Source organism: Macaca fascicularis, chromosome 6 (genome assembly GCF_037993035.2).
Source record: "Macaca fascicularis isolate 582-1 chromosome 6, T2T-MFA8v1.1".
Taxonomy (NCBI): Eukaryota; Metazoa; Chordata; class Mammalia; order Primates; family Cercopithecidae; genus Macaca; species Macaca fascicularis.
This window is the reverse complement of record NC_088380.1, coordinates 11,539,059-11,555,620: the sequence shown is the minus strand read 5'-3', so window position 1 is coordinate 11,555,620 and position 16,562 is coordinate 11,539,059. Positions and strand designations below refer to the sequence as shown.

Here is a 16,562-nt window from a genome sequence, read left to right as displayed (position 1 = left end):
AACTCAAAGATGTTAGATATTTTTGGCTACGATTTGTGTTGTGTTTTTTTCCAATTATGGTCTTGTTTTGGGCATGTAGTTCAGCGATGCTCTGTGGAAAAGCTGTCGCTCTTTTTACTCTGCCACCATATCTTCATCAGGGTTGCTTTGCTTCTCTTTGAAAGCCATGGAACCCAAGGGTGCCCTTTAAAGTGGCCCCAGTGCAGAACAGTGTCTCCAATCCAGGGATTCTTGGGTAAGCAAGCTCCCACAAATTCAATTAGAGCCTTTTTGTTGACATCAACAGGACCTGTGAGGTAGATGTGCTACCTATAGTATAAAAAAGGAAACCCCAAGGCAATAGCCATCTCTGTCTTTGTAAGAGGTTATATATGCCTGCTCACTCGAGACCCAGAGAGTTTGGAATGACAGCTAGGGGCCTTGCCAAGATGTGCGCTGGCTGTGTAACTTCTGGGTTATGGTACTTAATGGAACTGTAAACAACTCAATACCCTTTGTTCCATGACTTTATGGATAATGGTGATGACTTTATGGATAATGGATCCCCTGAATATTCAAGAATTTGCCAGACTCCGTTTTTACCAAAGATGACGACATTAGCCATCCACCCATTTTCAGTAATTTATATGGTTTGTCAGCTGTCAGATCCCCAAAGACTACTGTAAAATCCTAACTCAGCAAAGTTGGGTTTGTTAGACTTACTGCAGTAAGTATCCTCCCTCATGGCAGTGGGTCTAAAATCCTCCCTTGAAAGAGTCTTAGTGTCAAAGGGAAAATGAAGGCAGGGTATTTATAAGGCTGTAGGTCCTTGACTGGGAGATTTGAAGGTGGGTATTGCAAGGTGGGGAACTACTGGGGTTTGGCAGAGTTTTGACTAGTAGCACAGTGAAGGGAGGGTCTTGAAATGGGTCATGATGAGCAAACTGTTAACGCTTGATTAGCTAGTTCTCTAGTTCACAGCCTAAAAATTCGCAGGCATGTATTTCCTAGAGCAAGCACTTAAATTATTTTTGATCAGTCTCAGCATGGTCTAACACAAGGATAGGAAAATATATCTGTCCCAGTATCATTTAACCCAGGGCCAAAAATTACGGTGATTTCACCTCCTGCCTTTACTTTCTTTTAATCAGATAGTGGGGGTATTTTGTCTTTAAATCTCTATCTCTCTTTCACTTTCTCTCTCTCCTCTTCCTCATTATGCTATTTATTGAAAAGTCAAACTTAAGTTACTTTATTTAATGTATGTAATTTAGGGCACCAAACTATCAAGAAACAAAACAAAGTGTAAGAAATCATTTTATCAACACATAGAAGAATATGACAGCTGTCAGATAAAAGAGTATGATCTTTAACTGTCATAACTTTTAGGAAAAGAGTTCCAGGACCACTTTCCAGAGATTGTAGAACTCAGCCTTGGTGCTTTGGTAACCTCTTTTCAAAGTTCTGGCACACCCAAGGTCATTGAGGAAGGCTATAGTTCTAAGCAAACCTAATTTTGTATTCCTAACTGTTGGTCTCTTGGGGATGAGAAATATGAAATTCTATGGTTCATTTATAAAATGCTGTGATCAAAGATGAACCCATGACTTTCGCAGATGGCTACTACCAGACATTGACATACAAATTATTTTCAATTATCGTTACTTTAAAAAATTACTGTGCGGAGAGCTTTCTACTTCTTGTAGTATCTGCATTGCCAGTTGCAGACAGGCATCCAGTTTGGGACAGGCATCATTTTCTAACATTAATAGAGCCTGATCTGTTGTGCCTTTTTGGTAAACGTTTAATAGAAGAATTCTAAAGAAACTAGGATATGCATACTCTATTTTGGAATGAAAAGAGAAATCATAGATACATCTGAGTTTTGATTATTTTCATTTTTAAAAAATCAGTCAATTATAATCTTTTGTCTGTAACATTACCTAATTTTAGGTAGAATTAATTCAGGCTCTGAAAACAAAAGTGAAGGTTATTTTTTAAACTAATCAAAAATTTAGGTGAGGTTCAGGAATAGTGGCTCCTGCCTGTAATCCTAGCACTTTGGGAGGCTGAGGCTGGAGGATCACTTGAGTCCAGGAATTCTAGACCAGGCTGGGTAACATAGTGAGACCTTGTCTCTATTAAAAAAAAAAAAAAAAAAAAAAGAAGTCAGGTATGGTGGCATGTGCATGAAGTCCCAGCTACTCAAGTGCAGAGGTTGGGGGATCACTTGAGCTCAGGAGGTTGAGGCTGCAGTGAGCCATGATCATGCCACTCCTCTCTAGCCTGGGCAACAGAAAAAAAAATGAATATGGCTTCTGGCTTCTTGCCATCTAAATGTTTATCATCTTGATCTAAACTTTTAATGTATGCTTCTGGTACTGAAATTTTAACATCAGAAAGTTGCTGGCATCAGTTTTGGCTTAGAATGAGGTAGTACCTTAGTATTGATGGCTGTATCTTATAATAAAATTGTTTAAAAATCTGCGGATTTAAAACATTGCATGGAGACCCAGGTAAATTTAGTCAGTTTAAGCTAGAATCTGCCTTGTATGCAACAGCCAAGATCTGAATTACTTTCAAATATCAAGGACAACTCATTCTTCATCCATTCTGGGGCTAAATAAATTTTGTATGTATTTTGAAAATGAGCAAGAATAATTCTACTTAATGCTCAGTATTTGTGCTTAAGTGATTATCTTTTTAAAATTCTGTATTTGGACCTGAAGCATTATGTGGCAATTGTAGAATGAGAGTTTACAGCTATGGACCATGGCACTCCAATTTTCCCTCTTCGTCTCCCACACCTATCGGCCTCAGAGGCCCTTTCTTCCCATTGCCGGCTCTGTGAGACTCAGCCTAGAATGATGATTCAGCTTGTTGAAATTCTAAAAGGATCAACCTTTGTGTAATCCCCACTGCAAAGGCCACAGCAGGTTCCTCTTCTGGAATATTAAGGAGGAAAATGTAGAGGTCATTTGTTCTGGTCAACGAACCCCTGGGACTCCTACAAGAAGCCTTGGCCTAAGGAGCTGTTATTAGAGCAACATTTGGTAAACTCTATCTAACATTGACTCAAAATAAATGCTTTAATTTTTTAAAAGCGTTCACTGAGTGTGGTATGTGAATCTTTTCCATCTAGAAGGACTCTCAAAATGATCTCAATTAGCAGCCACTCCTGAGGTTTATTGCTTCTCGGGGCCATATTGAGAGTTTACACACATCCAAATACTCATTTATATGGCAGATGCACACACACAATAGTATAACAGGACTTCAGGGTGTTCTGGGCCTCTATATTTCAATCATTCAACCTCCACACACTAGGGACTCAAAGTGTGAATGGGTGGGGGTGCAGGAGGTAGTGGTGAGGGCCCCTAATCATAATCAGATTTTGCCCCTCCCCGTGCACTCCCACCCTCAACCACACCCGGCTAATTTTTTTTTTTTTTTTTTTTTTTTTTTTTTTAGTAGAGAGTGGGTTTCACCATGTTAGCCAGGATGGTCTCGGTCTCCAGGCCCGTCTCAGACTCCCAGAGTGCTGAGATTACAGGCATGAGCCATCAGGCCCATTCAACTCTGGCTTTTTTTAAAAAATGAACTTGTGTCCCCATTCTTCTCTTTTTTCCTCCCCACTCCCCAGGTACACAAACTGTCACTCCCAAAAGAAATAACAAATTTGTTTAAAATAAATTCTCATAAATACACTAAGTAGATGCTTAATTCACTAATTTTAAATACATTTTGATAAACATTTATTTAAAATGAATGAAGCCCAGCTCTCCTTTGGGCTTGGTTTGAGCCTCGTCCACATGAGTGGATTCGTGCTAGGTCTGAAGAGCTAAAAGCAAGCCAGTGGGCTGTCGTAAAGTCCTGCACGGCCACCAGGCAGTGTTTGATTTAAAACCATCATTTAAAACTTGCTTTTATTAAAACATGCTTTTTGTTCATCTGGATTTTTTTTAACCAAGATAGTCTTCATCTCTTTCAGTAACAAGAAACTACAATTACCCTCTATTAAAGCATTATAAAGGAGCAAATGAAAGTAATTAAGGTTTTATTAAGGAATTTTTATTAAACCAATCATTGCTCATGAATATGGATAATAGCAAGGAAAAGAGCCATTCTGTGCCTGAAATAAAAATAAACTATATTTTAAATATCTTTAGTGTATGTAAATGTCTTCTCAATTAAACTTTCAAAATTATGTTTGGAACAGCAATAATTTTACACTGATGAAGGAAAGCTATTGGATGGAAATAATGAAAGATGCTAATAAAACAAATTTATCACAGATTATAATCTGGAAGGAATTAGCATATTTTCATCAGGTAAATTTAAATCTTCTAATGACCATCAACCAAAATATTAAACCATTTTTCATATTATCCTCAGATATAAACAAACAGGGTAATTTGTTATGGATGCTGAAAAACTGGTGTGAATTCAATCAGTTTTATAGTTTTTCCTCAAATTGAAAGTTTAGTATTACCTGGGTTAATTTAGAATTATCAGGGAGTTAATATAAGAAAATTACCCAAGTGAAACACCAGAGATAAGCCTTTTAATACAAAACAGATTAATATGTTTCAGTGCTATAAATTTTTCTCTACTAGCTAAAAGTAGAATTCTGTAGATTCAAAGTAAATAATCCCACTGAAATAACATTTTTCTATTCTCGTTTCGATGTATTATTTGCGAAATTACATCTTGCATCTGCTGTTTTATTTTTTCTAGGCATGATGTCATTTTGCTAACACTATAATACTTACAGAACATTCGATGCTTAGAGCACATGGCATCCTATAAGGTCCTACCATCCAGCTGTTATTTTTTATTTTTCTTTAGTGCCTGTTTGGTGAACACTCGTGTGTGTCAGGGCGTATTCTGTGTGCCAGGGATTCTGTAGCTCTGTGTGTTCTGCATACGATGGGCATTCAGCAAGTGTCTGCTTTCATTTTATGACTGGGACCCTGTTGGAGGATGGAACTGTGAGCAAATGACAGAATGAGTTAGTGTTGAGGTTGCTGCTGAAATTAAATAGGAGATCTGACAGCAAGCATCTAGGAAGGTAGATTAGACTGATCCAGAAAAACCTCTCTGAGTTTAGCACATTTAAGGTGACGTGAATGGAAGAGGGATTAGCCATGGAAAGATCTAGGAAAGAATGTTCCAGAATGAGGCAGCAGCAAGTCCAGGCATCTGGGACACAAAGGAGCTTATGTGTTCAAGAAGAAACAGGCTATTTTGGCTGGAGCATAGTGACTAGAGCTATGTGGTACCTGGGCCACCAGCACAGGGAATTTTTGTTTTCTTCACTGATGTCTCCATTCCTTGTCCAACAGAACCATGTGCATGTAGTAGGTCCTCAATATTATGGAATGGATAAATGAATGAATAAATGTGATTCAAGATGAATTTAGAGATTTAGAGAAAGGCCTGATCATGAGCCTACCATAAGAAGTTTAAATTTATTTTGAGCATAACAGGTTATTTTTGAAGGGATATGTAGTAGACTGAATAATGCTGCTGCCCTCCAAGAAAAGCCCACGCCCTAATTCCCAGAGCCTATAAATGTTACTTTTCATGGTGAAAGGGACTTTGCAGGTACGATTAACGTAGGAAGGCTTCATATGGGGAGATTGTCCTGGATTATCCAGGTGGGCTTAATGTGATCAGAGTGCCCTTATGAGAGGGAGGTGGAAGGGTCAGAATCCAGGAAGGAGATGTGATGATGGAAGTCAAAGTCAGAGGGATGTAAGATCTCAAGCCAAGGGATGCGATGCAGGCAGCCCCCAGGAGCTTGACAAGATGAGGAAACATATCCTCTCCAGGATCCTCTGGAAGGAGCCAGCCCTGCCAGCCCATTTCAGACTCCAGACCTCTAGAACCTAGAAATTTGTGTTTTTCAAGCCCCTGTGTAGAGATTTGTTAAGGCAGCAATTGGAAATAAGAGCAGGATTATTCCAAATTAAAGAAAGTGTTGGGTCACTTATTGAATTGCAAAAATGAAGAATGATACACTTTTAAAAATTAAATTCTTGTCACTTAAAATGCATTTTAAATTTAGTTACAAAGTGTAGCTGGATCATCCTTGCTATATCTTGTATACTCTCACATTGGAATTTGGAAGGAATAAGGGAACACGTGGATTTAGGTAAGAGAGGAGTAAGAATTAAAGTGTAGTGGAAAGGCAAGAGGGAAAAATGAGTCCATCCATTGTAGAAAGGCAAAGGTATAGGAAAGTGAAGCCGAGAGAAGAAAGCAACAGAGAGAGTAGGAGCTTCATAGGAAAGGGATGCTATATTGTCTATTGCTGCATAACAAATTCCTCCACAATTTAGCAGCTTAAAACAACCAACATTTACGTCACCCACTGTGTAAGTGCGAGGAGTGCAAGCAGGAGCCGCGGATTTTGTGGTCCTGGCTCGGAGTCTCTCATGAGGCTGCAGTCATTCGAAGGCTTGATTGGGGCTGGAAAATCCACTTCCAAAATTTTGGCTGAAAGCCCTAGTTCTTTATATAAGGCTGCCTGAGGGTCATGATGGCATGACAGTTGGCTTCCCCTCAAATAACAATGTGAGAGAGGGCTTGGAGGGAGCCACAAGGCCTTTTTAATTACCTAGTCTTAAGTCACAGTCACTTCCACCATGTTTCATTGATCACAAATGAGTCACTAAATCGAATCCCCACGCATGGAGAGAAGGATTAGGCTCCACCATTTGAAGGAAATGTCCAAGAATTTGTGGACATATTTTAAACCTGTATGGAAAAGGGGAGGGAGGAGTGAAGTAAAAGTTGGAGCAAAAAATTTATTTTCCCTTTGTTCAGAGGATTCCTAGATACATCCAGTTCTCTCCACTAATCTCTCTCCCATCAGTCAAGACGTGTGTGTGCGTGTGTGTGTGTGCGTGTGTGTGTGTGTGTGTGTGTAGCAGGAAAGATGTGGAATTCCGAGTTGTTTCCCACTTTTCCTTCTGCCGGACGATGTAAGTCTTCATCTCAGTTGTCTCCAGAAACTGCTGCTTCTATACTTAAACCTGTCTCATGTCCAGATCATCTAACCAAAACTCAAAATTTTGACAACCCTCTGCAGCTGGTTTGCTGAATTCCCCCTCGAGAAAATCTGCCACGTTACATCCACTTTACCAAGACTTCATCCAGAGGTGATGAAGCGGTTCGATAGAGATTCATTGCAGTTGTAATGAGTTCAGGAAGCATTGTGCATTGCAGTTATAAATTAAGATAGAAGGTTCAGAGATATGGATCAAGTACTGTGATCAGTTCACTGGAATGTGACTCGCAGATGGAGACAGCCTGGAAAGGTGGAATGAATGTGAACTTCTGTTTGTGCATGATTCTGAATTAGGTTATACTAATTAATGAATTAATGGGAAAGGTGAAGGAGATAGAACAGCCTATAAAAAGATGACCCAGACTGCATTTGCCTTTCTATTCCTTCACTTCTTCTCAGATACTAGATTTGGCCTTTAGGTTTTCATGGATTTCCTTCCTCACTTTCCCTGTCTTTTCTGTTTGTAAGAAAACAGTAAAAATAGCTGTATTCTCATAGAAAGCCTTTGGATTCTCATATTCATTGCATGTAAAAATGCAAATATTTCTCTTTGCTATTTTGTTGTTTGTTTGTTTTCCTGAGACAGTCTTGTTCTGTCACCCAGGCTGGAGTGCAGTGGCATGATCTTGGCTTACTACAACCCTCATCTCCCGGGTTCAAGCAATTCTCCTGCCCCAGACTCCCGAATAGCTGGGATTACAGGCACACGCCACCACGCCCAGCCACTTTTTGTATTTTTAGTAGAGATGGAGTTTCGCCATGTTGGCCAGGCTGGTCTCGAACTCTGACCTCGTGATCCACCCGCCTGGCCTCCCAAAGTGCTGGGATTACAGGCGTGAGCCACCATGCCCGGCCTGCCATTTAGTTTTTAAAGGATATATACTGTACAGCAGAATATGTCACCCATATTTTAAAACATTTACAAGCCTCAATTTTTAGATATTGGTATTTTAAGTCTGGATTTGGGAATGAAAAAAAATGCACATTTTGTTCCTGTATTTTTGCATTGTATATTTAGAAGAGCAGACACAAATGCCTTAGCGTGATATTCCTGAAAGTTATCCTCAAATACTGGAGTAGATACTAATTTCTTTTTAATATACTATTTAATACTGCAAAATCAATTATTTTACTCTAAAAATAACATTTTTGTGAGGCTGGAAATGATTGAAGGAAGTTATTTTGATTATTTAGATTACCAAAATTTGGTAAAATGTTTCTCAATGGATGAATAAGCAGCTTTGTATTTTATTTAAAACAAGATAAATGTATATGTTAATATTCCTAGTATTTCAAATCAGTCCAAATCAGAATATATTCTGAGCACCTTCTGTGTACCATTGAGCATTTTTTGTGTACTCGATTTAGGATACTAATGGCGATACAAGCACAAACAAAAGTGTATGTAAAATGGTCAAATTCACTAAAGCACGGGTGGACAAAATTTTTCTGTAAGGGGACAGTTTGTAAATTGTTTATGGTTTGTGGGCTGTGCAGTCTCTGTTACTAATACCCAGCAATTCCTTCATAGGACAAAAGCAGATGTAAAAAATTTAGAAATGAACAGACATGGCTGTGCTTCAATAAAAATTTATTCATAAAAAAGACAAGCTAGATTTGCCTTCAAATTAACCCCCTGTACTGAAGGATTATTTTATGCATGCCAGGCACTAAAAACATTTTGTTTTCTTTGCATTCACTTAAATAAAATTTCCGGTAAATGTTATTTCTAAAGACAGTTGAGTTTGCCTCTGTAGTCACATTTTTATTGAACTTTATAGTCACTTTATTTTTATAGTCACTTATTTAGTTATTAACAGTCAGATTTGTATTATTAATGTCCTTGGATAGTTCAACATGTGCAATGCAAGGAACCAATAAAACAAATTTTAGAAATAAATATGTTCTGTTTGTTCTATTCTTAACACAGTAGATGGAACAAAATCCCATTTCATTAAAATATATTGAAAGCTCGTTAAAAATATAAGCTAGAAGTTCTATTTCTAAAGACAACTATGTATTTTATTTCCAATATCTGCAGTGATGGTACCTGTTTAGGTTGAGGGTGTATACAGGCTTTCTTTCAAAGAAAAATAGAATGTTATTCTCTGTTTCTTTTTTTCTTTATGTATACTGTTCTAACAAAAAAAGAATAATTATTTAAAAGCATTTTCAAATGATGTTATAATATATATGCAATGTTTATGACCTTTTCTAGAATATCTCCTTTTAAAAAATATTTAAAAGCCTAAAGCATTCTATTTGTCCTTAACGGTTTGCATTGCTCTGCCTGCATGAATTACTGTGATGCTCTGTCCATTGTGGACATGCCCTCTTCTTCTCACCTCTCCCTTTGTCATTACTGAAGGAGGAACATTCTGTAGGTCCTCCATGAGCATTGCTTTCGGAGAAAAGCTGACAAAACTGTCACAGGGGGCAACAGTTTAAATTGCTTGTTGAGCCAGTTGTCATCTGATGTGATGCTGGATTCTGATAAGGTCCTACCCATGGTAGCTGGTTGTTTATGAAAGCACTTAGCTTTCATGGCAACCACATGTGCACACTGAGATCTTCGGTAAAACAAAGATGCTCTACTAGTCCATTTCAAATAACTTTCACATCTCCTTGGTCTTGGTCAGAATTTAGCAACTTGGGTCCATTGTATTAAAATGGAACAAAAGCGTTGTTGGTAGCCTCGGTTCAATCAGACCTCTCAATATGCACCATGAGGAAATAAACATACTCGTGTCACAATTCCTCTGCTCACTCATCAGATTTTTCACAGAATGCTGTTAATGGGTTCACACAAATGTTCTAAAATCAAGGGTACGCTCTAGGATGTGTGTCCACAGTATCTTCATCCTTCCTGCCAGTGCCATTAACTCAAATAAGGAAGATAGTTTTGAGATGAGAGAAACTGGTGGCCACCCAAAAGCTCTTTTTGTGTGTCTCTTGCAGGAGTCCTTTGGAACCTCTCCTCATGCGATGCACTCAAAATGCCAATCATCCAGGATGCCCTGGCAGTACTGACCAACGCAGTGATTATCCCTCACTCTGGCTGGGAAAATTCGCCTCTTCAGGATGATCGGAAAATACAGCTGCATTCATCACAGGTGCTGCGTAACGCCACCGGGTGCCTAAGGTCAGTCCTATGTCACGAGTGCCTCCTCCCACCATCTTCCCCTGGCCAGACACTGTCTCTTTCCATAGCTTTAATGGCTCTTTTACTGAGGATCAGACCATTCTGAAAAGATGAATGTTTATGTGGCAACGGAGTATAAGAAGTTGATTTTAAAAGTTTCTAACCAGGTAATAAAGACATATAGGTATCTTTCTCTACCTAATCAATGTTAGATTTATTTCACATGATTTCTTCGATCTAAAGTGAAAAGCAAACATTTTTATTCCAACCCCAAATAAGTCATTTTTTTGGGCTGAAAACAGTCGTTCTCGGTAATTTCACATTATGTCATGCATATAGCACAACCAGGCAGGCTGACTGGTTGGGCAGAGTTCATAACAGGTACTTAGGGATCTGGTTAACTGTCGCAAGTAGCTATTTTTAAAAATATTCTTCTTTTAAAAATTCTCTGTTTGACTGTAAGAATCTATAATTCTTAGGAATAGCTCTTTAATAAGGCCTGTTATATTAAATGGTTTTTTAAATAATAAAAGTAGCAAATGTATTGTAATTCTCTCCTGATACATTTTTCACAGAAATCATCCCCCAGGAATCTATTGAGATTTCTTAAAATCAACTTTATGTCTTGTTTAATTTTTGCTCTTAGGAAGGAAAGTAGTTATCAAGATATAATTCTCCTAAACTCTAGAAACTCTGCTCCCCAAAGTGTATTTTGAACCAAAGTTGCAAATCTCTGCTGGATGAAGTTGCTGGGATAGGGGCACAAGGGGTGATTAAAAACACCTCGCCAAATAATCTGTATTTTGAAAGTCAAAAATACAGGGTTGCTTTAGTTGGAATGGTTCAAAGCTGCCATTTCTCCTACAGTTGATCAGTTTCTAGGTATAACCACCAGTCTCTACTGAGAAGGAACAAAATCACCTCAGTGGTATTAATAATCATCATCTCATGAATATTCATCACAATGCTCTCAGCCTCCAGTCTTAAGAGGCGATGTGTGTTTGTGTGAATGTGTGTGCACAGAGCAAGATAAGAGCCTGCCTCCACGAATATCTACAAGCCCTCATGGGCAGGAGTGGGAATCCTCTGACAATTCTGCTTTTCATCCGAGTCACGAAATCATGAACATTTGACATGATTTCTCTGGATAGGTGCTACCATATGCCAAATATACAGTACTCTGAAACCTTCTACTGGGGCATCCATTTCATAACCCCTTAAATTCTGTTATCCTTTAGAAAATGTCTGTCCCACCAGAAGAGATATAACTCCCCCAAAGCTAAAATTGTAGGCACTTCTGAACTCCCATGCCTGATTTTTTTCAATGTCACTTATTCGCTACTATTTAAAAGTGTTTTTCCCTTGCTAGCATTCCCTACTTTCAGAGTGTCAGGGCCCATAGTGAAGACTGCAGAAGGAACTGTCTCAGAAGCGATTGTAGAAGTGTAATCAAGAAGGACCTGGCTAGCTCTGTCTGTTAAAATGCTCTCTGATTAATATAGTAGCATAAGTATGTCTTCATGGTGTTTGAAAGGAGGTAGGCTACCACCTTTATGAAAGTACATTTGACATCCTTTGATGAAAAAGTAGATGAAGAAGCTAGACCAGTGTAGGCTCACGAGTCCCCTTTACACATCATCTGGCTGAGTTTAGGGTCTGGGTTGTGGTGCCAGAGTACAGTTTGGTGAGACCAGAATGACTCCCCATCCCTGTCTATTCCCACCTACAGTAGCTTGACACTTGCTGCTGCTTCTGCTGCTGGCTGGGAGTGACCACATAATACATAATAGGAAGCAAAAAATGATGCCATCCATATCATGATAGAAGGCTTTAGATTTACATTCTTCATTCTTCCAACAAAGCCAAGTTGTTGTTCACATTAAAGAAATGACTTCCTGTGCTGCTTCTGCCTTGCAGCTGTTTTATCCCAGGAGTGTTTGCTGATCACCTGCCGTGTGCTGGGGAGGGCTAAGGAGGCCGAGAGAGGGCAGCCTCTGCCCTGCAGAAACTCAGCCCCAGCACAACTGCCTAGTGGCAATTTAGTGTTGTGAACATGGCAGTACAGGAGGAAAAACCGGTGAGAAAGTGACTGACAGCCAGGTGTGGTCGAAAAAGGCTTGAAGGGTCAGGTGAGATTGGGCTGAGCATAGAAATGATGCACTGAGATACCGTCACGGAGGGCAGTAGTGGCTACCCAGTGCTGAAAAGAGTCCTGTAGGGGAGTTTGAGATGCACCATCAATAAAGACTAGATTTTGAAGTAAAATTAAAGTAACTGTTATGATTCATAAAATCCCTGTCTCCCAGCAGCCTGAAAATTCCACTTCAGATACATTGTTGATTCTCATATGCATCGTAAGCCCAGTGAGCTCATCTGTAGTAAGTCGTGAAGCCAGGACTTGAGCCACATCCTGACTATGGTTTCAGACCATCCCCACCGTGCCACACAGAGAGGAAATACAAAGTTAGGGGATAGGAGACTGCTAACAGATCTGGGCTTAAAACAATACACAACCACCACCAACTGCTCACAGGGCAACACTTGCCTCTCTGTTGGTTCCTTAAGTTTGCTTCCAGAGATAAACTGAGTGGCATCCAAGTGGCCAACATCATTTGGTTTTTAAATGCCAGTGGTCTTCTCCCTCTCCCTTCTTTCTTACTTCAAATTCTTCCCTGCTAGGGCCTACGGAGTGCTTGGGTACCTTCGATAGTGTTAGCCACTCAGCCCAATGCAAGTCTCTTCTCTTGACCTCCACTTTTAATGTTCACATAGACAACTAGAGCTATGGGTGCCTTCTTGTGTTTTAAGATAAGACTATATTTTAAGGCATATTCTAGATAATAATGTTGACATTGGTTTTCCAGTACTCAGACTCCTTTCTTCTTTTGCCAGTGACTTTAAGATGAGTTGATATTTTTGGTTTGCTTCTGTAGCTATTGTTTCAGGAAAATATAAAGAAAATAAAACGTCCAAGAAAATAAAACTCTTCCTAGAATACTATTTCCTAAATTAGTGTAGCTTAGAAATCCAGCAGAAGAAGCATGCGGTAGGTAAAACTAAATTCATCAGGTCATTATTGAAAATCATTACTCTTGATTTTTTTTCCTAGCAGGATTCAGACTTTATGTGATTTCAGGGTGGGGAGCCAAGGTTAAGAATTTAAGGAATTACTATTTTTAAAGAGGTCATCTTTTCATTTTTTGGAAAAAAAAATTATGAATGCAAATTATATTGCTTGTAAATGTCCAAAAGCTTATTAGTGATAAATTTAAGTCAGTAAAATATGCCTAAGTCTTAGCCAGAATCTGACAAGCTGACACTATTCTGTCTTTAGACAATTTCATGCAGGCTTAATAGGCTCTGTCCAGTTTCTCAGACCTTCCTCTAGGCAGTAGATATTGTGGCTGTTCCCACTTCATGCCCCAATGCCAACCCATTCCCTACCACCTCCAGGTCCCAGAATAGTGAAGGAGGCACATACACAAGGAACATTCTAAAGAGAGGAGACACTTGCTTTGCCTTCTCTAGAAAGGAATGGAAAATCTTCATGGGAAGCTATATCATGTTGACATAGCAAAAATTTAAGCACATGTGAAATATAAAATGAAAAGTTAATTCCCTTAGTCCTTTTTCATTTGAAATTCATTTGGAGACAAGAAATTGAATTTTTAAAAAGCAGATCTATCTATGTGTTCCTGGAGTATCTTTCTGTCACTGAGGAAAAAGGATAGAAATGGGAAAAAAAAGGTCTTACATTTTGTTGGAGGCTTGAATTGATAAGGATGATGGCAGCTAGATTGTGAGAGGCCCGGCGGCTTGGGGAGGTGGGGTTGCGGGGGTTTGAGCTGTATGTGATCAGAAGGGAAGGGCTTCATCTCTACGCTCTGCCTCCACTGCCTCTTCCCCACCACCCCCAATCCCAGGCACACTAACACTGCCTTCTTCATTTCTTCCCGTTCGCTAGTTGTTCCTTTTCCTCCAATTCTGCCAGATTCAAGCATCCATTTTTAACAGAAAAATTTTAAAATATGGCCCCAAACAAATGTGACAAAATATTGGAGAGGCTTAGGAGGTAAGAATAAGTGAGGTTATTTTGTTAGTCATCTCTGTTTCGCTTTATGATTAAGGAGTCCTCCAGGGAAATGAATTTCATATAGACTCAGGTTCAGACCTTGAAATCAGTTCAGTTTTGCACTCATTGTTCTTTCCTTGCACATCGTGTGATCAAATCCATCTCTTAACCCATGGCCGCTATAATCATCACCTTCAACCAAAATGTGTTGAGAGACCATGGCCTGAACGCTAACCAGGGAACATGGAGCTGGCTCCACTCTGGAAAGTGGCTGAAGTCACTGTGGTGTGTTGAGTAAATCTTCCCCCAAAATTCTTATCTACCCAGAACCTCAGAATGTGAACTTACTTGGAAATAGGATCTTTGCAGATATAATTAGTTAATGAAGATCAGGTCATAGTAGATAAGGGTGGGCCCTAAATCCAGAGAATGGCATGTTATAAAAAAGAGGACATATGCACAGAGAGACACACAGGGAAGAAGGCCTTGTGAAGACAAAGGCAGAGATTGGAGTGTTGCAGCCACAAGTCAGAGATAACCAAGAATTGCTGCAACACCAGGAGCTAGGAAGAGGCAGGGAAGGAATTTTCCCAAGAGCCTTCAGACAGAGCACAGCCCTGCTGGCACCTTGATTTTAGACTGCTGGCCTCTAGAACTTGAGATAATAAATTTCTGTTGTTTTAAGCCACCTAGTTTGTGGTACTCTGTTCTGACAGCCTAGGAATCTATTGTGGTTGCTCCAATAAGAAAATAAGAGAGGGGCTGCTCAGCTAGGAAGCCAAGGAGCCACCTGAGGATGCAGCACTGAGAAGAGGAGGAGGTAGACAACCCAGAGATGCTGCCTGTCCCCAGACAGTGCCCACACACTCAACAAACAACCCAGATCGGAGATGTTTTTCTGTTTTTCTCTGTGCACAAGGCCATTCCCCTCTGTAGCTTAGCTACAAAACCAAACACTACCTGTAGCAGGATTGAGTTCTACAAGCCGAGATGTGGCTGTCTCAGCCAAAAAAGGTTCAAATCCAGCCTCTTGACTGGATAGGCATGAAATGAGGGTCTCCCCACACACGGATCTGATTTCTGTGTGTTCTGCTCTCATTTATGAGCCAACCTTTCCTTTTCCTCCCGACATCAAACTAGCTTCTGAACATTGCATGGATTTTTCTGATACTATGGACAGCCAGAAGTCATTTGAGGTTCTTAAGCAGGGGATGTGACACCATATCAGTATCATTTAAGGATGTTGACTCTAGCAGCTGCGTACAGACCTGATGCTTTCTGGATTTTTCTGTGAAACATGACTACATTTCCCATTTAAAATATCACCAATCAATATCCTAAAGATCCCGTCGTGGCCGTTGTCATTTCAGGGTGAACTGTGGGTAAAAGCTTGCAGAGCATTCTTTTTTACCTTTTAATCTAGCAGCTAGCTCAATAAAACAACTGTGATCCGCACTCCTGTATAGTCACATTATATTTAGTCATGGATACTTAGGACTTTATCTCCAGCTGAAGTATGTGCATGAGGCTGGCTGGCTAACTTCCACAGCTCATTTCCTGGTGCCGCTGAGTCGTTTATTTATTTTTATTATTCTATTCCCACTTCAGATTCTTGTCCTAAAGGACAACAATATACAACCCTAATTTTTTCCATCTATCTTTGTGTACATAAGAATGTTATTAAGCCCATCAAAGTATCTGCACTGTGCCTTTACTTGCGATTATAATTAAACTCAGACCCTCAATTAGTCATTTTAACCCATATAATGGATGAGCGCTTGGTCCCACGGTGCCTCTAATTCTAGAGTGACCTTGAAAAAAGCCCCTTCACAAAGTAATGTTAATGATAATCACGCTCTGGCTGCCAAGCTCCAAGGACGTTTATTTTCTGTGGTCTACTCTTGTATTAGCCACAGGTAAGAAGAGGAATTATTATTGTTTTTATGTTAAGTTCAGTTGGCTGCCAATATTATTCATCTATTAAAGAGAATTTTTTGAGAAAGTATTTTTAAAGTGTTGTATCATAAGCCCCAAACTAGCTCATGCCAGTCTTGGCCAAGGATGAGGGGCATGTGTCAGCTGAATTCAGCACCCTTTTTTTTTTTCTTTTGAGACGGAGTCTTGCTCTGTTGCCCAGGCTAGAGTGCAGTGGCGTGATCTCGGCTCACTGCAACCTCCACCTCCTGGGTTTAAGCGATTCTCCTGCCTCAGCCTCCCCAGTGACTGGGACTACATACATACCACCACACCCAGCTAATTTTTGTGTTTTTAGTAGAGATGGAGTTTCACCATGT

At 39.7% G+C, this 16,562-nt stretch overlaps 1 protein-coding gene across 11 annotated transcripts in view; it reads left to right on the top strand.

Moving 5' to 3' along the window:
• Positions 1–16,562, top strand: part of CTNND2 (catenin delta 2) — a 931,128-nt gene that overhangs the window by 736,249 nt on the left and 178,317 nt on the right. For all 11 annotated transcript variants that reach the window (XM_065546099.2, XM_045394725.3, XM_045394719.3 and 8 more), the window contains one exon: positions 10,013–10,196. In XM_065546099.2, the coding sequence (XP_065402171.1) occupies positions 10,013–10,196 (184 nt within the window). The remainder of the gene's footprint in view (positions 1–10,012; positions 10,197–16,562) is intronic.